Source organism: Hemicordylus capensis, chromosome 4 (genome assembly GCF_027244095.1).
Source record: "Hemicordylus capensis ecotype Gifberg chromosome 4, rHemCap1.1.pri, whole genome shotgun sequence".
NCBI classification, from domain to species: Eukaryota; Metazoa; Chordata; class Lepidosauria; order Squamata; family Cordylidae; genus Hemicordylus; species Hemicordylus capensis.
The window spans coordinates 222,948,516-222,971,906 of record NC_069660.1 but is presented as its reverse complement, the minus strand read 5'-3'; the positions used below and the strand labels follow the sequence as shown (position 1 = coordinate 222,971,906).

General features: G+C 37.9%; 1 protein-coding gene across 5 annotated transcripts in view; it reads left to right on the top strand.

The window, feature by feature from the left end:
* ATP9B (ATPase phospholipid transporting 9B (putative)) overlaps positions 1-23,391 on the top strand; it is a 282,460-nt gene that overhangs the window by 96,114 nt on the left and 162,955 nt on the right. For all 5 annotated transcript variants that reach the window (XR_008306909.1, XM_053249182.1, XM_053249183.1 and 2 more), the window contains 2 exons: positions 11,260-11,354; positions 18,539-18,619. Coding sequence is in view for 4 of the 5 variants with exons in the window: in XM_053249182.1 (XP_053105157.1) it covers positions 11,260-11,354; positions 18,539-18,619 (176 nt within the window). In the remaining variant the exon portion in view is untranslated. The remainder of the gene's footprint in view (positions 1-11,259; positions 11,355-18,538; positions 18,620-23,391) is intronic.

The following is a 23,391-nucleotide window of genomic DNA, read 5'->3' as shown; positions in this document are numbered from 1 at the left end:
ACTAAGAACAGAATTTAACCCTATGTATATTTGATGGGATGAAATTTTATTAAAGAAGATAATTTAAATATACACACACATGAATGTATGCTACCTCATCTCATTTTTTGGTGCATAACATAGCAGAATTACTATTTAAAGGGGTTTAACAAATGACTTGTTCAAAAACTGTTCAGATTTTTGCTAGACAAATTACTCCTTTAAGAGTGTAAAACATAAAATCTTATTTGAAGCCTGCTATTATATGTGAGTTCTGACTAAAGAGAACTACTGCAACTTTCTGTTCTTCAAGACATGCTCTCATTCTTATTGAGATTTTTACATTATCACCTTGAGCATTTATCTAGCTAATACTGGATTATCCTATATCTAGCAAAACTGAGTGATTTCTCTTGTTATAAGTGAAAAAATGCTGAATAAGACAGTATAATGGCAATGAGATACGCATCCTCCACATTCACAATCTTCTTTTTCATCTAAACAAAATATAAAAATAGATGTTCAAAGATAGCAAACCCTTTCGATGTGACACATCAGCTTCAGAGCTATACAATAGTAGCTGAAACGTGTTCTTAAATACAATAACTCAACATCATGACTCAGTAAAACCAACAGCAATTAGCCAATTCTGTTACAGTGCCAATGTCAGCCAATTCTGTCAACCAATGTCTCATAATAGGAGCGAGAGGGTAAATGTGAAGTGGAGTGGGCTGGTTCATCCCAAGTATTTGTTTTTTAAGTTTCTTAGTATGAATTAGGGCTAGCATAGAAATAATACTGGGAGTCTCCTAATTGTGGGCCAAACTGTGTGTTGTGTTAAATATGTACTTTGACCCTGTGTAATAACTTACTATTATTAGTAAGTTATTAGTTACTATTCTTACATAAGAATCATTCTTACATAATGAATCAGGCCCAAGGCCCATCTAGTCCAGCATCCTGCCCACAGGCAGAAGCTGAGGGCATGCCCTCTCTCCTGCTGTCACCCCCCTGCAGCTGGTATTCAGAGGCATCCTGCCTCCGAGGTTGATGTATGGCCTATAGCGCTCCGACTAGTAGCCCTTTATAGACCTCTTCTCCATGAAGTTATCCAAACCCCTCTTAAAGCCATCCAGGTTGTTGGCTGTCACCACATCTTGTGGCACAGAATTCCACAAGTTGATTATGTGTTGTGTGAACAAGTACTTCCATTTGTTGATCCTAAATTTCTTGGCATTCAATTTCATGGATGACCCCTGGTTCTAGTGTTATGTGAGATGGAGAAAAATTTATCTCATCAATTTTCTCCACACAATGCATGATTTTATAGTCCTCTGTCACGTCTCCCCACAGTTGTCTTTTTTCTAAATTAAAAAGCCCCAGGTGTTGTAGCCTTGCCTCATAAGAAAGATGCTCTAGGCCCCTGATCATCTTGGTTGCCCTCTTCTGTACTTTTTCCAGTTCTACGATGTCCTCCTTTAGGTATGGTGACCAGAATGCACTATTCCAAGTGTGGCTGCACCATAGTTTTCTATAAGGGTATTAGAATATTAGCAGTTTTCGTTTCAATCCCCTTCCTAATGATCCTTAGCATGGAATTGGCCTTTTTCACAGCTGTCGCACATTGAGTTGACACTTTCAACGAGTTGTCCACCACGACCCCAAGATCTCTCTTCTGGTCAGTCACCAATAGTTCAGACTGCACAAGTGTATCTGTGAAGTTGGGTTGTTGTTTTTTGTCCCAGTATGCATCACTTCACACTTGCCAGTATTGAACCGCATTTGCTATTTTGTCACCCACTCACCCAGTTTGGAGAGATCCTTTTTGGAGCTCCTCACAATCTGTTTTGCATTTTACTATTTGAAATAGTTTGGTGTCATCTGCAAATTGGGCTGCCTCACTGCTTACCCCACTTCTAAATCATTTATGAATAAATTAAAAAGCACTGGTCTCAGTACAGATCCCTGGGGAACCCTACTTCTTATTTTACACTTTTCACCCCATTGTGAAAACTCTCCATTTATACCTACTCTCTGTTTCCTGTCCTTCGATCCGTTACCACTCCACACATGTACATGTCCACTTATCCCATGACTGCTAGGTTTTCTCAAGAGTCTTTGATGAGGAACTTTGTCAAAAGCTTTTTGGAAGTCCAGGTATACTGTGTCAGCCAGATCACCTTTGTCCACACACCCGTTGACACTTTCAACTGCAAAGGTTGGTGAGGCAAGATTTACCTTTGCAGAAGCCATGCTGATTCTCTCCCAGCAGGGCCTGATCTTCTATTTGCTTTACAGTTTTATCCTTGAGAATGTTTTCCATCAATTTGCCTGGAACAGACATTAAGCCAACAGGCCTGTAATTCCCTGGATCGCCCCTGGATCCCTTTTTGAAAATTGGTGTTACACTTGCTATGTTCCAGTCCTCCAGTACAGAGCCTGATTGTAGGGATAAGTTACATGTTTTTGCAAGGAGGTCAGCAGTTTCACATTTGAATTCTTTAAGGACTCTTGGATGTATGCCCTTGGGCCCTGGTGATATGCTAGTTTTTAATTTTTTCAGACAGTTTAGAATATCATCTCTTATCACCTCTATCTGACTCAGTTCTTCTCAGTTCCATGAGAAGCTCGGTTCAGGAACAGGTATACACTCCATATCCTCTGCCGTGAAGATGGATGCAAAGAACTCATTTAGCTTCTCTGCAACCTCCATATCGTCCTTAATAATCCCTTTGACTCCCTCATTGTCTAATGGTCCAACTGCCTCCCTAGCAGATTTCCTGCTTCTGATGTATTTAAAGAAGTTTTTGTTATTCCCCTTTATGCTTTTTACCTAAATGTTTCTCAAACTCTCTTTTCGTCTCCTTTATTGTCACCTTGCATTTCTTTTGCCAGAGTTTGGGTTCCTTTCTGTTCTCTTCATTTGGGCATTTCTATTATTTTCAATTTTGGGCAATTGAAATCCTTCCAATTTCGGAAGGAAGTCTATAGCTTCCTTGACTTTACCTGTTAGCTGGCATCCTCCCAGTGTTGGTGGTACATTCTAACTGGGCTTCTAGTATTGTGGTTTTAAATAAGCTCTATTCATTCTGGAGCAAATTGACTCTCCTGATTTTCCCGTTCAGTTTTCTTTTCCCCAAACTCCTCATTTTAGAGAAGTTTCCTCTTCTGAAATTCAGAGTATTAGTATTAGACTTCCTTGGTGATTCTCTCCCTGCAGCTGTGCTGAATTTGATCACACTATGGTCACTGTTTCCTAAGGGGTCTGTGACACTGACATCATGCACCTGATCCTGGATGCCACTCAGGGTTAAGTCAAAGGTTTCCTTCTCTCTGGTTGGTTCCATGACCAACTGTTCTAGGGTACAGTCATTCAGTGTATCCAGAAATTTGACCTCTTTGTCATTACCTGACTGTGAGTTTACCCAGTCTATGTGTAGGTAATTGAAGTCACCCATTATTACTGCTCTGTCTTTCCTTGATGCCTCCCTGATTTCCTTCTGCAACTCCCACTCACTGTCAGTGTTTTGATCTGGAGGGTGATAGCACATCCCTAGTAGCTCATTTCCTTTCAGGCCTTGTGTTGTCACCCAAAGGGTTTATGTGGAGGACTCCATCTGTTCCTCCTAGGGTTTCTAGCTTATTAGATTCTATCCCCTCTTTAACGTACAGTGCTACTCCACCTCTTCAAGTTAAATAGTAACCACGGGGATGGGGAATCAGAATTGGGACCACAGTGTCTTCTTTTCATGCCACCATCTGAACAAAAATTGTGCCCCTGCAGGTCTCTTTTGCTGCATGTGGAAGCTTCTCTCCTGGGGCTAATAGCAGTTTCAGGGGCACAATTTTCATTGGAACCTTGGTGTGAGGGGAAGAGGTAAAAACCCTTCCTCATTGCCCTCAGCAGCTCCTATTTAACTTTTAAAACAGACAAAATAACACTGCGAAACGTGTGTTGCCAATAATAATTAAATGTTAGGTAATAATAATTGAGAAGACAGGAATGGGAATCTTCCTGCCTCATGCCCTTTTCTCAAAAGCAAATTATTCTTGTCCAGTTATTGTGGTGGCACTATCCAGTTATTGTGCACTAATAAATACCCCTATTTTAAAATAATTTAAAATCCTTAAACATCATTTTCAGTTGTGACCGGAGAACAGCATGGTTAGCTATATATGCCAATAATTATCTATCTATGAGCCCCTGGTGGTGCAGTGGTAAAACTGCTGCCCTGTAACCAGAAGGTTACAAGTTCGATCCTTACCAGGGGCTCAAGGTTGACTCAGCCTTCCATCCTTCCGAGGTCGGTAAAATGAGTACCCAGAATGTTGGGGGCAATATGCTAAATCATTGTAAACCGCTTAGAGAGCTCTGGCTATAAAGCGGTATATAAATGTAAGTGCTATTGCTATTGCTATCTATCTATCTATCTATCTATCTATCTGTATTTACAAGGTTTAATGAAATTCAGTTCAAAAGGTCTTGATTTAAAACTTAATATCTAAGTGTAATAATGTATGAGAGATTCCATTAGTTCCTTCTAAGCCTCCATGAGGCAATGGCTAAGGGCTGTTTTGTTGTGTGTGGATATGTTAAATAGAAGAGAATTGGTTTAAAACTCCTGATATCCTGCTTCACATACTTTCACCATTTGGTGGGGAACAATTTACCGAAATGAAAGAAACCCAAGACCAAACACATGAAGTTCACTCTAAAATACACTTGAATTTTAATGTTTTGTGGCATTCTTTGTTTCATTCCCACCCCCGCCCTCTGTTTCAATACCAGGTTAGAACTGGTCCTATTTTCAAGTATTGAGGGACATATGGTATTGATGATATTAATTATTTTAAAATTGATTATATTAATTATTTTAAAATATACAAAGGAATTACAAACACTTTCCCAGAATTGTATGAATCAGTCGCAAAGGTGGCATGCGTTTTATTGTCAAGTATAGCTGTATATGTGTTTCATAAAGCAAAGCAATAAATATATCTTTTTAAAAAACCAAGTTCTGGTAAAACCTAATCTGCCTAATCTCCTTTCACTATAATCTTAATTGATAATTACCATCCTCACAAGTTAGCCCACTTCATCCTTAAACATTCACATGTCTGACATCTTGAATTGGATGGATGGCATCATTACAAACTTGTGTCCAGCTAGCTGTAGCAAATTTGATTCAGATTTGTTAGGCACTTCACAAGCTAGTCTGCTTGTCCCTCAAACATTCATCACAAACTATGCCATTGAGGTGTCCCTATGTATCCCTACAACTGTAGTTAATTTGTTTCATATTGGTCCAGGCATTGTGAAGGTGATAGGGGGACACACGGACACACACAAAGAATGCCGTGTGATTTCATAAGCTTACTTTCCTTAAAGTAGGCTAAAACGGATTTAGATAAGCATCTCTTCTACAAGATAGAGGAGATCTTTGCAATGAAAGGCAAAATGGTTGGCAGTTTTATGACAATAGGTGCATTACTAATTAGTAAGAAGTAGGGATGGGGCACTTATAAGGAGTAAACTCCTTATATTCTGAGTCAACCTTCTGCTTAAAAATAGGTGACCCTGCTCTAGAGTGAACCAGTTACTCCTTCTATACAATCAAAAATGGCCCTTGCCTTTGTGAACAGAAGGCGGTAGCTGATGTCTGGAGGATTCACCAACTCACAGTTCAGCAACTTCTGTGGCTTTCAAGTTGTGGAGTTGGCTAGATGAGCTGGCTGGCCTGTGAGTGAGCCTTCCAGTTGATCCCCACTCCTCACAAATATAAGGTTTTAATTGTATAGGGGGGGAGGAGTGGGGGGCTATGGAAGTCTCCTGGGCTTTTGCAAACATTTCTGGTGAAACTTGTCCGCCCCCACCCCCTGGATTTGCTTTTGCTAAAGAAAACTGCTGGCGGGGGCGGGGGGGACTTCAATACTAGTTTTTAAAAAAGAGTTTATAAATAAAGCTGTGCAAATTATTTAGTAATTAAAAACATTATTTTATATATTTATCTAGAGTATTTATATGCCACTTCTCAACAAGCCCCAAAGTGGCTTATCTAGCAAAATTTAATTAGTAAGACTTTATAAATGCTTGGAGACCATCTGCTGGACTAATTTAAAGCATGGTAGGTGGGATGAGAGAGGTTTTGAATGTTTACCTGCAAAATTCTGCACAGTTAGTTTTAAATTAGTGGCATTTTAGATCAGTTAGAATGTGTAAAGGGAGCCAGCAATGAAAGGCTCTTATGTCACTATATCAATGTTTCCCAGTGTTCTTTTATGATCCTTTTATGCTCCAGGGTATTTAAGAGAATCCTGCCTTTGTTATGAACCCTGCCGCTTATTAAGAACTTCAGGGGAGGTTTGTCTGGGGGTGCTGCTGGCTTGCCTGGTGATGACCCGCCTTCTCCGTAGTTAGTTGTTAACTGCCTAGAGACTTTGGTAGTGGGAGGTATACACGTGTCAAATTTTAAAAAATAAATTTAAAGTTGCATTCAGGTAATTAAAAACAAACAAACAAACAAAAAATCTCACCAAATAATTTCCACCCTTAAAGATTTTTCTTTCTCTTCTTTTTTTAATCCCAAAACATCTGGATTCTATAACATGTATTTTCTAAAGTATGAGATTAGAGTCCATATCCATCCGCTGTCACAAATGTGTTTTTAAAATCCATCCACCCATCGCTAGGCTGGTAACTAATTACAGTTGTCCCTTGCCAACTGTGAGGATTCCATTCTCACAAACCCCCACAGCTGGAAAAACCATGGTTGGCAAGACTATGGAAATCAGAGGGCTGGAGAACTGTCGTCGTGAATGCAACTCAAAAATAAGGGGGCGGGGAGTTGAAGGCTCTGAAAATCACCAGGGGTCACCAAGAATCACCAAGATGAATGAGCACATTGAACCTCAGGCAAGATTTTCAACCACTTACATTCACTTAAATTTAGTGGGATGACTACTGTATTTCTCTAGGCTGTTGATCTGCAAAACTGCTTTTGCATAATGCATAAGAATCCTGATTGGTATTGGTGGTAGGTGTCTGAGAGCATGTAACATTGCTGGTGACATAACTTTGTTGAATTTGGGATGTGGCCTAATCAGTGCTACAACTGGAGAGCAGCAAGAGCCCTATGTAAGCTACTACTACAAATATTTATATATCACTTTTCAACAAAAGTTTCAAAAGCAGTTTACATAGAGAGATAAATAAATGGCTTTGTCTCGTCAAAGAGCTCACAATCTAAAAAAGAAACATAAGATAGACACCAGCAACAGCTACTGGAGGGATGCTGTGCTGGGGATGGATAGGGCCACCTGTCGCAGCATTACAAAGAAGAGTGTCCTAGAAATGTAATAAGAATATAAAAGTAAACAAATCTAGTAGTATGACTTTTAATGTAGTACAGCTGCTTTTCCTGGGTTTTAATATTTATCCGTTTTTCACCAATAATTTATTATTGGCTGACATCTGGTCAGACGTGTGCACCAAATAATGCCATGTATGTACAGTGGTAAAGGGGAGCTTTTGTCAATCTCCTTTTCCTTCTGCGCCTCCAAAATGTATGTCCTGAAACCCTCGCAACCTTCAGGGTCATATTTTCAGGTGACACAGAGGGCTACAGAAGGATGAGGGGACTGATGAAAATCTCATTGTGCACGTGAAACCTTATTCAGTGTGTATAACATTTGTCTGGATGTCAGCTATTAAAAATATTTGTATACTGCTTTTTTACAAGGAGTCTACATAGCAAAAGGTATGAGAAAATGGCTTGTTGTCCCAAAAAGACTCACAATTTTAGAAAATTCCTCTTGAATTCTATGCTGGGGTTTGTGAGCTGGGGTTTGTTGAAACTGGAACATGTTTGATGGGATTTGTAGGGAATTTCTATGGCTCTCCTTTTGATTTTATTCCCTGGTAGGACAAGAAGTTTTTATTTTGTATATCTCCTATCTGGTTCAGATAGGGCAGTAACTGAACATGCAGCTAAATATCTTGCTGCTGCCATTACAATAAGTTCTCAATCAGTTAAATAAGATTAATATTGGAAGTTTATTTTATTTTGGGGTACTATATTTATTGGGATTTTATGAAATATTCTGTATTTTGTGAAATATCTTATGAAAGGTTCTGTTTTTCCTATGAGATGTGACTTTTTGTATATTAATTTTATTTAATATTTGACATTTTAACTGTATCTTATTTTTATGGGGGAAAGGTCTGTGAATCCAATAAACACTAACTAAGTTGATATACAATGCTGAATAGGGACAGCTGTTGTTCACCTGCTAAATGTAAGGGAGCCACCACTTGTTGAAGGTGCCAGCATCATTCTGGATTTTCCCATTCGAAGAACTGTGATTTGCATTTGCAGTTTGGCAGCTAACATGTAGATAAAAACAGTATACAAACTCTGTTAATTGTGTGTATATAGTAACATGTTTGAATTAATTGGAGTTAGTCGAGAGTTACTTGCAGTGTGATCTTGGGTGATGAACAAGATGTCCTTTTAAATATTATTTATACTTTTTATCTTAATGATGTCTTAGTACTCTGAAAAATCTTGCCAATAGTGCTAAAGAATTATTTCAAAATACATAGTAGAAGGAGGTCTTTATTGTTTAGGTTTTGCTGTAGTGTTCACTACTGAAAGCTGACTTGGCACAAAGCCGTCTCTTTTTCTGGATAAAAGGGAAACGGACTATGAGATAAGTTATTGATGAAATTAACTGCTGAAGTGGAGAGGAAATGCAGCTGGCCAATACATGTCATAGTGTGAGCTCTATTAAATGAATATATGTGCAGTCAACCATTCACAGGAGCCACACTGGTCTTGAACTGCATTGATCTATAGTATAATTCTAAATGAAATTGATGGATGAGAGCAGCCATTGACAGGAAGGGTAAAGAGAACCATGAAATGTCTTGTATAGGGAAAAGTATGATGGAAAATAGACTGTTGATTGGAATGTACTTTGGGAGTGTGGCATTCTCATGTTGTCTTATGTTTATTTACAGTGCTTTCAATTTCACTAGCCATGTCTGAAAAATGCTTACTGAATGTGTTTGAATTTTCCAGAAGTAGCTAATCAATTATTTTGCTTAGACTTCAATACATCTTTTAGGACGAGTATATTTTTCAGAGTCCTGAAAGAAGCTATATATGTGAACTAAATCTGTTTTTTTTAAAGATGTATTTGCTTTATAGGACAGTATAGTTGTTGGATGAATAGAGTATACTTACTAAGCAAATTGAGTTCTTTTGAAGGAATCTTGTGTAAAAACTCCACCTGCAGATGAGAGATAATTTTAGGTGCCTTTTCTCTATCAACTGTGTCCTTTCAGGCTAGCTCATTGAGTTCTTACATTTGCAAGCATTAGTGAATAAAGCGTGAGATTTAGCTAGATTTTACTCACATCAGGGGCCACATACTTTGATTGTAACACCAAATGTGTCCCATCATGGGTACCTGAACAAAATGTATTGCTTGGCACTTTGATAGTCTCCTTCCTGAAGCACCATGCAAATTTTATCTCCTCATAATTGTCTTTTTACTAAACTTCTAAGTAAATGCATACCTGTACCTGTTGCTTTAACTGTCAGTGTAAAATGATTCAAGCTAAATGGGGGGGGGGGGGGAGATGACGTTTTTCACCAGTGAGACTTTTTCAGGGTTTTCTTGTCACAAATTTTTCAGGATAAAACTAGAGTCTTCCACTAGAATCTATTACTCAACAAGTTCTTGATGTTGTCTATGACAGGAATGGCCAACTGGATCTGGTATCCACAGCCATTTTATCTGTCTCCCTAAATGCTGAGTGTACAAGGAGTCAATTTGTGCAGCAAAATATTCTTCTGGCCCTCAGACCACTGAAATAATGGTGCCTGAGAACTCTGGAGAGGAGAGCTCATCTTGTGGTAGCAAGCATGACTTGTCCCCATAGCTAAGCAGGGTCTGTCCTGGTTGCATATGAATGGGAGACTTGATGTGTGAGCACTGCAAGATATTCCCCTCAGGAGATGAAGCTGCTCTGGGAAGAGCAGAAGGTTTCAAGTTCCCTTCCTGGCTTCTCCAAGATAGAGATGAGAGAGATTCCTGCCTGCAACCTTGGAGAAGCCTCTGCCAGTCTGTGAATACTGAGCTAGAGAGACCAATGGTCTGACTCAGTATATGGCAATTTCCTATGTTCCTAACAGAAAAAGTGATAATCACTGGCCTACTTAATAGACTGCAAGTACATGTAAAAATGATACTGTATGTTCGCTCATTAAAGTTGACACTTTTTCTTCCTGGTACTTGTGTTAGAAAATCGCTTTGTTTAAAATACATTGGCTGAGATATTATCCACGGTGAAGAGGTGTCCAGATATGAGTTCAGCAAGGACAATCATCCTTTTTGTTGTTGCTTTTTTTAACATAGCAAACTCATTTGTGCCGAGTGCAAAGTGGGAGATTGACAAGGCTCATTTCTGAACTTTTTCTGACATTCCTTCTGTCTCAGTCACTTTTGAAGCCCACAAAGAATGTACGCATAAGCCTCTACCTTTTCCCCAGGCTCAGAAGTAGTTAAGGAAAGTTGTTAATCCATTCATACTGGATTTGAAAGCAGCAACTTCTGGAAGAAGAGAACTTTCAAAGCCTACCATGAGTAACAGATCCTCTCCACCCTTCTCCCAAGCGTCAGAGAAGGGACTCATCCCTGACCTTTTGAAGTGACCTGTAGCACATAAACTTTTTCTGCTTCAGATCACCTCTGAATCCCAGCACCAGTTTCCCACTGTGACTGTTCCCCAGATTGTGGGAGGAAAGTAGGGTACCCCTTCCTTGAGTGGCACTGAACTTTGGAACTGCTTCAAAGCAACAAGACCTTTTGCTCCTGAGTGCCTCTAAAGTCTTGGATGACTGTAGGGATGAGGCTTCATTCGTCCCCCAGATTTGAAGGAGCATTAGGGTCAGTTGCAACCATGACATTTTATTGGCTATCAAAACCAGCTAAAATGTGACCCCTGTAGGTGAATGGCTTAGTGAAGTTTAAAAAGCAATTCATGGGTTCAGTAGGATAGAAAAGTTTGAAAGGGAAAGTCAAAAACTGTGCACACATATGTCTTTGGCTCCTGGACAGTGTCTCTGGAAATAGTTTTCATTTGCCTCTGCTCTGCTTGATTTTAAAATTTTGTTATAAATCATTTCAAAAACAGTGCTTCTGTAGCTTTAAGGCAGTCTCCATTTAATGGGATTTAAAACATCTGTCATGTTTTGTTTCTTTTGCCATTTTAAGGTTCATGTTTTATCCGAACTGATCAGCTAGATGGTGAAACAGACTGGAAACTAAAAGTTGCTGTTAGTTGCACACAGAGGTTGCCAGCTTTAGGGGTAAGCATTGTAGTTATGTTTTACTTATTTCATTGTATGTTATGCAATTACGTATTTTGCAGCCATTGCGTTTCTTAATCCTATGTCACAAAACTCTATCCTGTGTTCCCCATTAACTTTCAGTAAACAGTGAATGTGGTATAGGAACAATCTAGAAAATGTTAAGAACCACAGAAACCAGTGGCATATTTGTCGTCTTAGGAGAATTCCCTAGAGACTGCTACAGCTCACTGATCATGCTTGCTATTACTATATGCCGACAGGCAATTAAATTTAAAAGTGTTATAGGAGGAAACATAGCAAAAATTATCATCAATACTGTTTTGAGCACTTTTCTCTCTCTAAAAGAGAGAGAGGTACTCTTTTGAGAAGAAAACTAGGCTGAATAACTTATGAATGTTTACTTTTAATTTTTGTGTTATAAATAGTGGTAGTTCTGGAAATACTTGTGCAAATACTTATGAGGATCCAAGGGTGCTGGCTTTATTTTTCAAAAATCATCTTTGCCATGCTAACATGGCTAATCAGTTTTGAAACTGGCAGGGAGTTTCATAAGCAGTTTTATGATGCAATAGGTGACTCCTATTGGAACAACAACAACAAAACTCAGACATGAGTTTGGGGCAGTATAGAAATATGTCAAATAAATAAATAAATTTCTAAAATTCCACTAGGTATATGCAAAACCTTGTACGCACCTGAAGTGGCTCTTTGGATCCCAGCTTTCATGTTTATTGGTTATGAAATGGAGTATTGACCATAAAACCTGTAATATCTGCTTGAGCTAAAGAAGGAATGGGGAGAAACTTTGGTCAATAACTCTGATTGGACATGACTGCAGTTTAACCAAAGACAACTTAGAACATTCCTATTTATCTTCTCTGATCTGACAGCTTTTTATTCATCCAGGTGTACCTTCCTAAAAGACCAAACTATGGTCTGTTCCATCCACCAAACAGAATAAATCAGCTTGAGGTCCAAATTGCATTAGCAAATTAGACAGACGACTGATAAAACTGATGATACTTTGAATGATAATACTCTGTAACTTATTTCCTGTTCTAAAAGTTCATTCTCATCATTTTAAAATTATAAAAATGCCTCTTTATAAAAATGTTTTTAAAATGTTTTATAAAATTAAAATTATAAAAATGTTTTTAAAATGTTTTATAAAATTAAAATTATAAAAATGTTTTTAAAATGCCTCAGAAGTGTATTGGCTGAGAGGATTTCCTGAAATAGATTCAGTAATGTATAGCTATAATGAAGCTCACTATTTGTTTTAAAATACATACTGTTTAATAATGAAGTCCTTAAATTTGAAATCAGTTTAAAAATACGTGCAATTACAATATGGAATTAAATGTATACTAGTTGACCCTGCACAGAGCATCTGTGCGGTAGTGCACCGAGCCTGTGGCATCCCCTCTCTCTCCTCACCACTCTGCCGCTCGCGCTCTCCCCCCCATTCTTCTGCTCGCTCTCTCCCCCCCACACACACACCCCACACAGCACAGCCTCCTCCCGCTAAGCCTAGCTGAACCCGCACAGAGCATCTGTGCGGTAGTGCACTTACCTGGAAAGGCTTTGTGTGGGTTTTGTTTCCTCCTCCCAGCCTTTACCACGCAGCAGTTGGGCACTCTTTCTGCCGGTCTTAGCCCAGCAGCTTTGTACTATCCCCCGTTCGCCTTTTCCACTCCAATCTCCCTCACGTGTGGTTTGGGTGGCCGTCTGGCCAAATGGCTGTCCGTCTCACTCAAGTGGCATGCTGATATGCAGAGCAAAGCATTCCTAATGTCAGTGTCCAGACAGTGCTACTCTGCCCTTCTGTAAAGTGCAGCAAGTCATTGTTGTTTGTTTTTGCTCTAACAGAGCACTTCCAGGGCACTCTTGTGCAACCCTGCCCATGCTTTGAAAAACACAGGGATCAGCATAGGAATTTGGTGATTTCCCTCCTGGCCCTCACGGCATATTAGTTTGGCACCCTTTCTGCCGGTCTTAGCCCGGCAGATTTCTACTGGACCCAGCGGACCTCTAGGGCGGCACCTGCCTCAGGCGCGCTCCGCCCCCGATGGTGACCTGGTGCAGAGCATCTGTGCCCCATTTCTTCCTTCCTCCAGACCCATTTCTTTTCCCCCGCCACAGCTTTCACACCCCCTCTTTCTTCTCTCTTCTCTCTCTCTTTCTCCCTCCTTGCCTCTGCTTTCCCCATATCATATCGCTTCTTTGTTTCTCTCTCTCTCTCCCTTCCCTTGCCCGTTTTGCTAGAAATCATGAGCTCTCTAGCACAATTTTGTGTGTGTGCATAACTTGTAGTAGTATCATTTACTGTGGCAAAGATACCTTGTGGGGTTCTTCACCATCGACTGAAGTGGCATATAATGTACCAAATAACTTGAGTGAGGAAAAGCAGCACCGCTGAGTCAAGTTTCTTAGAAATTAAGAAACTTAGAAATTAAGATAATTAAAAGCTCACAATTTGGTATTTTTAATTAAACCCAATTATATTGAATATTTATGCTACAAAATCCTTATAGTTTATAATAGTTACCACAGTAGTTCATTTGAGTCATTTGAGTTCATTTGAGTCATTTTGTATTCATGTTTAAGCCCCTCCATAAATTGTGATCATTTGTACAATTCCCTGGTTAGCATGTAAGCAAATGAACTGAACTTAGGATAGGTTGATCCTGTTTTATAGCAATTCTTGAATGCCACCTGCTGGGCTACTATTAAAATGGCTGAGGAGATATTTCATGCTTATCCCTCTTCTGCAGTTCTTATGACAGTCAATATAGCTTTGTCCATGTAAAATGTAAACCTTCTGTGTTCAGATCTCTGCTACCATTTTCTCTTGCATACTGCAAAAGGTTTGTTCTTTAGAAGAATTAGTAATGCTGTAAAGGTGAATTGATCATTTCAGCTTTGAATGTTGAGACACTTTTTAATGAATGTTTTAAAGTATGGTTGACAGCTAAGAACAGATAAAAACTACAAATTACTAAAACATACTTGGGTTTACAACTTAAATGCCAGGATTTGATGGCTTATAATTACCTTATTTGGGGGAATGAAGCGGTGGTTTTTGTTGCCAGGGTATCATTTTCCCTCCCCCCTCTAGGTAGAGGTCAAGGGTGATGTCAGAGAGTTGAGGCCTCCAGTCTCTTTGCTGCATCCTCTAAAATGAAAAACGAAGCAGCAGAAGCCAATGAGAACATTTGGCCTTCAGAGATGGTACCGCAATTTACAACTTGGCTGACAAAATGAATCTTGATGATTCCTCTGTCCCAACAACTTTAGTGACCTGGCTAGAAAACTACTTCCAAATGCTGTCTGAGCATGAGTGCTTTTCCCTCTCCACTGAGCAGCCAGTACACTACACAAAGATGAATGAGTAGTTTTTACACATCAGAGAGCCTGACTTCCAGGCAGTCTTGAATTCATAGTTTTGGCAGCTGGGCTTAAGTTGAAGCTTATTTTTAATGCTTTTAGCAAGCCCTGACCTCTGAGTCAACAATATATGATGTTTATTATAGGAGAGAAATGGAACAAAAGCCTTACTTTTCTTAAAAGAGTTTCTACAAAGTTGGAAAGGGGTGTTGCTACATTATCATGGGTGTATCAGAAAAGGATAGAATTAAATGGACATTTCAGACTTGGCTCCTAAAGTGTGTAAAACACTTTTGAACTCCTCTTAATGCATAAAAAAGTCTTTAAAAGAGAGAAAAGAACAGTGGCAGTATTTGCATAGATGCAGACTAAGCAATTTGGTCATGTAGTTAACATACACTGTCCATAACTGTCACTCATTTTGATTTCTGTAGTTATCCGATGTAAAGGATTGTATCTTGTGTTGTCATGGGCTGTCAGTTCCATCATCAATGTAGGACTGTAATCTTATCCACAGTGACACCCAGAATAAATAAGCCAGCAAACCTTTAGAGCTTTCTTCAAGAACAGATGACACCACCAAAGATGATCAGTACAGATTTTGTTGTCTTCACAAACCACTTAATGTGATCAGAGAATTAAAATTTCAACAAGTCATTTAATGATGGCTGAGCTGTAAGAACTGTAACACCCAGGTTAGGTTTCTTGGTTTCATAGTTATATGTGGGATAGTGTTTTTCTGCAGTGTGCATATTCTGGGATATTCTTCTCTGGCTTAAGTGAACTAGTAAATTTATTAGCAGCAATGAGGTCACTGTAATTTTCAATAAATGGTGACTGCTGGTTTATATCAAAAGATCCATACTACAGTAAACAATACCATTTACATTTAATTAGTTTTATTGAACCAGAGGCAATTTTATTTGTAATGAACTGCATGTTATGATTAAGGATGTATTTTAATGATCTTTAAGTAAGGTGGACAAATGTTGCCCTTGACCTAATAGAGGAGATTTTTCTACATTATTGATAGCTTCAGACTGATTTCTAAATTATTATTGTAAACTGTAGAGGAAAACATTGTCATTATTGTACCTTCATTTATTTGTTTCATATCTTATGCAAACAATTAGATGCATTCTTAGGAAATGTTTGCATGTAAATAAGATGGTGACATTCCATTAAACAATTTCTGTATAATATAGAAATATTTAGTTCTTGCTTACTCGTTTGTGGTGTTTTCCTAATATGGCATATCAAGTCCCTATTCTTCTGACTTACAGTTGAAATTCACACTTGCTTGACTTTCTTCTTGCTTACATATATAGTTGGCAATGCAATAGGTCCTTTATCAAAAAATTTATAGACATTATAGTTCCAGTCATAGTTAAGAATAAGTAATATTGTGTTATATAATCAATAGTGGACAATTATTCACTAATTAGATTATTTCAAGTATTTTTCAGTTTGTAATAGTTTTTTAGCTTGTTGAGGGTTTTTGTATATATGTTTTTTTCTTGAGATAAATTATTTCCTTGCTTGAAGACAATTTGGATGTATTAGCTATGGTGTGTTTTTGTTCTGAGGGGAAAAAAGTTTTAAATTAGCAAATGTGCAACAAAACACATGAAGCAAAGAAATTTAGTTTACTTTCATTTTAATTTCTGCAAAGCATGGTACTCTGTAAAGGAAGAAAACTTTCTTGCTTGGCTCACCTCATTAATAGTTTTTATTGTATTACGAGTATGTGTGTGGTATTAGTTTTCTGCTGTACTGAGACTCTTATTTTTCTGTGCACAATAAAGCACATAATAGCCTGGATTATCTAAATTGTAGGTGATAACAGATTGAGAAGAAGTGAATGATGAAGATATAGGACACCACATGTGTATTAGTTTCATATGAATTATTTCTCAAGAGGCTGATGAAAACTAACTTGGAAGAACAAGAATGCAATGAATAGAAGTTTGTGTGAAAGCTTACAATAAATGGCTGATGATTTAGCATAAAAACAGATTATTTGTAATGGAAGATGTTGAAATCTGATTTGCTCTTTAAAATATGAATATAATAGTTGGATGAGCAGGCATAAATAATTCAGCGGAATGTGAAGTAGAAGGTTTGGTTAGAGTTGCATCTCTTAAAACTAAATGGAAACATCGATAAATAGAATTGCTTGCTGATTATGATTTTTTCCTGCTTCTAAAAACCCCTTGTATATAAAGAAATCTTATATGTGTATATTTAGCTGTCACATCACTTTTAACATAACAATTGTGCCTGATACAACTTGAGATCCAGACATCCTGAGTATAGCTTTCTAGAAGAACTTATCACACTTAAATAGATGACTCACTGGGGAGTAAGGAACTGCCTACACTGGAGATATCCCTTCTATAAAAGCCACAGAAGGCTATACCAGCATAGCAGAAGGCTGTGCACCTTCTGCTACTCTTGCCGATCTGTGATCAGAGTTCTGTGACTTAACACATTTGTAATGCCAGAAGATACTTCACATGCCGTGGGGAACTCCATGCATGAAAACCTGTTCTAATGTGCAAACTATTTCTTGCTTGATTGGAGCAATATAGTAGATATATGCAGATGGTCATTTATTTTTGTACTGTGGATGCCACTACATGGAGACCTAACCTTTTGTATTGTCTTGCCTATGTGATGGTGGCAACAGTGGTTTGGGGTTTCTTAGACTATTCTCTGCTTTCAACCTAACTGAAATCCAAAAGTAAAATATTTGGCAATAGCAATCGGTAACAGAAAAGCTGATGTACTCAGCAGCATCTCCCAAATAATTATATGATTCACAGCTAATTATACAAGATCCACGGCATAAAGTTCAATAATCTGAACAAAAGCCTTGCAATGTGGAATGGCTAAAGAGCTCTGGGTGATATCGAGGCTTTAATTTGCACTGAATAATCACAAAGGTGATGAAAGTGATTGCTGCATTTACTTACCTAGGAGAAGTTTCATAGACAACTTCTCTGCCCAGAGGTAGTAAAAAACTACTGCAAACTGATGGATTTTGAGAGTAACATCTCACAAATATCTTGTACTTGGGTATAGATATGCATGCATTTTTAAACTGTGGCATAGCATTGGGCATAATGGGCAGATGTCTGAATAAACTACTGCTATTCCCTTGAGAATAGTAACCAGCGATTGATACAGGTTTTACTAGCAGGTATCATGAGGGGAAAAGTCATAATTCTTAAGACAGTGCACCCTTCATATCTGATACAATAAGCATATGTTTATACTTCAGAGGTAGAGCCTGACTAGGCTTTCTATTAGTGAACATCTTCAGATTGTGACATATGTTTTGATTTTCAGGTTTTATGTCATTTGTTATTACAATTAAATCATACTTCTGTGAAAGCAAAAATGTAAAACAGAGGATTGCTAGTGTAAAAAGAAAAATCAAAGCATAGTACATTTTAAGTAACATTATTGATATATGCACAGGTAAGAATAAACGCTTAAAAACGGATCCCTTCCCTGACAGTGATTTTGATTAACTTGTAGTACACAGGGAGGGAGGTCAGATTAAGACTATAGGAAGCACATAAAGACATCCTATTCCTCTTAATATCCTGGTGTAATGTATCTGCATGTGCTTTGGTAATGCCAAAAGAGAGGGGCAACTTAGTTTCAAAAGAAAACTGGGAGGTGGGAATTGATCCCTATAGGGACACTAAAGGGGAAAAAGCTTGCTTTTATTGCCTATATATTAGTAAGATTAAAGTACATCGATAATTTTGAAATATCTGTTCTAGGATCTTTTTTCAATCAATGCATATGTTTATGCTCAGAAGCCTCAAATGGATATTCACAGCTTTGAAGGTAACTTTACACGGGTAAGTTGTATGTACATGCTTCATCTATTCAAACTATGTAATTTATTAAGAAAAAGCTATATTTATTGTTAACTACCTCCTGTAAATATTGACTTACATCCAGAGAAGCCTAATGTAGGTGGTGCTAATCCCCTCGCACTGCTGGGGGAGAGGTTTCTTGTGCTTTTGCACAAGGGTTGCAAATACTTTGAAAAAACGTGCCCGTACTCCACAAGTGTTTCTCAGACTGGAAACACATCACTTGAATGTCAGCAACTTGTTTCTGTTCTAAGGAGCACTTCTGGGCTTCTTCAAAGTATTTGCGCTCTTGTGCAAAAGCACAAGACTGCCTGTATTTCACTGCAGTCTCTCAGCAATGCAGGCGGATTAGCACTGCCAGTGTTAGGCAGCTCTGGATGCCAGCCATTGTGTTCTATTTTACTTGTCCAACATCCATTGCTCTTTAAAAATAATCTACATTATATCATTATGTGCATTAAGACTCTTCTTTAAAGGATTTTGTTCACTCTAGAAGTGAAGAATATTGTTACAGTCTGGAAATAGATATGGAGATGCATTTGCTTATTTATTCAGAACCATCAATGTGCTTTACAACACAAGCAAAGGCAGCAAATCCCAAGGAAAACATTATTTGCAGATACATACAAAGTGTCCTACAAAATACAAATGCGATAATTCAGTGTTGCTAAATCAGCCAAATTTTTAACCAATGCCTGTGTTATTGGTTTTCATTGCAACTGGAAGATACAATTTTGAGATATTTAATAGGTTTTTAGAGCGGGAGCAGTTGTTGACCCTGTCCACTAAGAATGAAGCAATTGCCTTTAATCTAGCTAAAGGCATTTTGTGGATGTGGGATTCTGTGTGTATCCCTATTTAAACAAGAACCTATGCATGTAAGTATAGGCACTCATGTGAACTTTCTGACTATGTACACAGCTCCAGCAGTTCAGTTCGCTCTTTTGAAATGTACTGGTCAGCTATTTTGGGGTGGTGGTGGAGAGGACAGCTGAATTTAGTCTCCACACACAAACATCCTCGCTGCCAAGTAACTGATTTATGCCATTAATTTTCTCTGAAGTCTGGTCCTCCAGAAATCAGGGAGAGGAGAAGAGAAGTGTGTGGGGGGGGGGTTGACCTCCACCTAACCTGTGTGCTCCTTTGGTCCTTTAAATTGCATCTTTTACTTTTTGCCTAAATGGGGCAGGTCTGCATTTCAATATGTGCGTCTTCTTCAGTCACTTGGACCTGAATGTATAATCAGGGATGGGGATGAGACTGAAGGGAATGAATGATGATGTAAGCCGTAGTGAGATTTTCCAGTTTAGCTACTATTCTGCAACTTGATTAATTTTTTAAAGAAGATCCCCTTTGACATGAAATTGTAGGTTTTATCAATCCAGTCCTGTCAAAGATTTTCTTTTGCAGCGATTGCATCCATAATATTTTAACATTTCTTGTGCATATTGGACCAGTCACTCCCCATTCTTACAGAGGCTAAAGGATATGGATACAAGTCTGTATTCTGGATTTTCAAGCATATGCAATATTTGTAATGGGCCATTACATTTGCAAAATAATATTGTTTATAATCTGCATATGCCAGTTACTGTTACACTTTGTTTTTGTAGAAAGAATACGGAATCTCATATTGCATCTTACTATGATTCATGATGGTGCTGAAATTGATAACTGGGAAGCTCATAATGGTGAACTCCAGAGTTTTTCTTCCCCCCAGTTAGCCATCATTAGACAATATGTCACTATGTGCTTAGAGGCAAGTTGACACATGATGGAATATTCTCTTCTGTGCAACATATTAATTTGTTCATCCTGGAGTTGATTCTGAAGCTTTTGTCGAGGCTCCATTGCCTCTACAGAGTTTTTTTTTTTAAATTACATCTTATTTCATTAAAAATAAAACAATTCTTTACATCAAAAACAAATTAACAGCAGTTCCATTTTTAAAAATACATTAGATGAACTGCGTCCATTGAAGAGTCTGGCTTGTTCTGCCAGGGGTTAGTAAATGTGAGTTTTGGGGACATTCATACTTTTGTCATCTTCCCCTTTTAGTTTAATATAGTGTATTTTGCCATCACTGAATATTCATATAATTTAGCTTCCCATTCTGTGGGGATAGTCTCAGAGTTTAAGCCTAATACAATCTTGCCAGAGTGAGATCTAAATCATTTCTTGGTACATTGGCAATTTTTTATTTCGAATAAAAATTGACTTCCTCATTTCAACTGGGATTCAAATGTCGTTTTAAACCAGTTTGGTAAAACTTAGTTATTCATAATGCAGTTCATTATGGAAACACCTCTGTTCATCCAGATGCATGCATTACAGGGGGTTCTTTACTCTGCTAACTTTCTGAGCAGGTGCTATAAGCAAAACAAATAGTGCATACAAACATATCTCTGATTGCAGCCATTGTCAAGAAATGGATCTTTTCAACACATTCTTCAGTGCATGGACTAAAGTAATATTTGGCAAATCCAGTGTTATAAATTATCTGCTTCAGTTGTGGTCACAAATGATTTTGAACTGAGGAGTGTTTGAAATGTTATATTTCTTTCTCCAGTTTCCTTGAAGAAAAAGCCTCTAACTTGCTCTCCATTGCCTCAGTTTAAACACTTCCTTGCAGTTTTATGTGTTTATGTATTTATTTATTTTATTGTTACATTTATATACCGCTGTTGGGTGAGTCCCAGGGGCTTCCCTGGAACCTTGTTCATTCTCCTGGTAAGGTCATTCACTGGACACCAGTATCAGAGTTTCAATCAAGCTTTTATTACCAAGTTTGTTAAACAGCTCAGGTGGCGGCTGCCCTGAGATCTGGGGCAGCCTCTTTATATACCATGCAGTAAACAACTTGTTCTTGCACCTGCGCACACAAGCTCAGCTCAGGCAAGCATCCTTATATGGTTACATTTCAGACATACAAGTTCTGATTGGCATAGGCATCTCATCTCTTCTGTACACGTTCAAGTCCCTTGTTACTTGTTAGCCCTTTTAGCAAAAACTAGCTCTTAGCAAACAGTCACATCCTGGAATAATCAGTGGTTAGCTACATCCTGTTACAGAGAGACTGTCAGTGGTTAGCTACATCCTGTTACAGAGAAACAGGTGGGCCCCTCTGTCAACAGTCTGCTTTGAAGCAAGTTACCTGTTAATATCACACAAACTTGAGCCTTGGCTGACTAATATTACAACAACACCTTTCATTAAAAACAATCCCAAGGCGGTTTACAAAAGTTTAAAAACCTATAATAAAAATGACAGTTAAAAGTATTAAGCTAACAATATCACAACAAATCTGATTTAAAATATATAAAATACAAACATAAAAACTGTACACAGATAAAAACACACAGAAGCAGCAATAAAACAATCATGTAAAGGCCTGGATAAAAAACCAAGATTTAACAAGCTTTCTAAAAACTCTGATGGAATCCGAGGAGCGAATGACCACTGGGAGAGCATTTTTTCTTCAGTCCTTGGTATTATTTTAGAAATTTGCCAGTTAACATCATTATTTTTTTTATAATTTCAGGTTTCCAGAATGGATTGATTATTTAATTTCTGAATTAAAGTCAATTTTAGTATTTGATATAAGTAAAATAAAAGAAAAACTAAAGGCTGTTTTTTAAGTGTTTGCACAGAGGTGCTCCATGGCCACAAGCGCCTTCTGTTGCCATTCTTAGTAGAGTTGTGCTTATGCAAATATCACTTATGGGAGGACCCTTGCATGAGTTAAACTCTACTTTTCACAGAAGGAGCTTATGGCCATGAAGCATCTCCATGTCAACACTTAAAATACAGCCCTTGATTTCCCCCCCACCCTTTTGCTTATAACAAAAGTACAAAAATTGATTTTAATGCAGAAATTAAATATTAAATTAAAAACCTTAAAAAGGGTTTGAGAAAACCACATGGAACATAGTTTCATCTTGTGAGGTGGCAATGGGAATGGGTGGAAAGCAGGAAACTGAGGAGGCACGTAAGAAAAGAGTCAGGCTTACCAATTGATATTTTGCCAAGTGTAATTTATGTGAAAGGATGCCCATCTAATCCATGTGCTGCTATTGTGATTCTTAGTGAAGAAAGAACAGCCTCAGGATCTGGCTGCAATAGCCAAATAAAGGAACTGATACAAAAATGATGACAATTTTTGTTCTGATAGATTAAATATAATCCAAAAGTGAAGAATTGGAAAATTATATTATAAATAGGCATGTATTGTATATGCAACAAAGGATAAGTGGTGGAAACAAAACCATTACACAGTCCAAAGGCCTCAAAGTAATGTTAAGCATTTACTGATAACAGCGATCTGAGGACTAGAACTCAGAAATTAAATGTAAAAATAAAGCTCCTTTGGCTTCAGATTTTATGTTCAAGTATTGCTTATATATTTTATTAAAATGCAGGTAGCTCCTCTTTGGCAAGATGTGTACAATATAGGCCTCCATGCCATTTTGAAATCTGATTTGTATTGGTGTGATATAATACAAACTCACTTGGTGGAATAACAGTACAATTTATTTTACTCAGTTGTGGTTGCCTGGCAGAAACATTTATAATTAACTTCACCCTAATATACAAAGCAGTTAAGATGAAGTTATGGTTTAAGAAATTCTTCCCACTGGAAAATTGACAAAAATCAATGAGACTAAGCTGGTTTAAATACAGTGAATTTAAATGGGTTGTGGACAAGGCTATATAATATACAAATCTATTTCAAAATGTATTTCTCTAAAATCTTT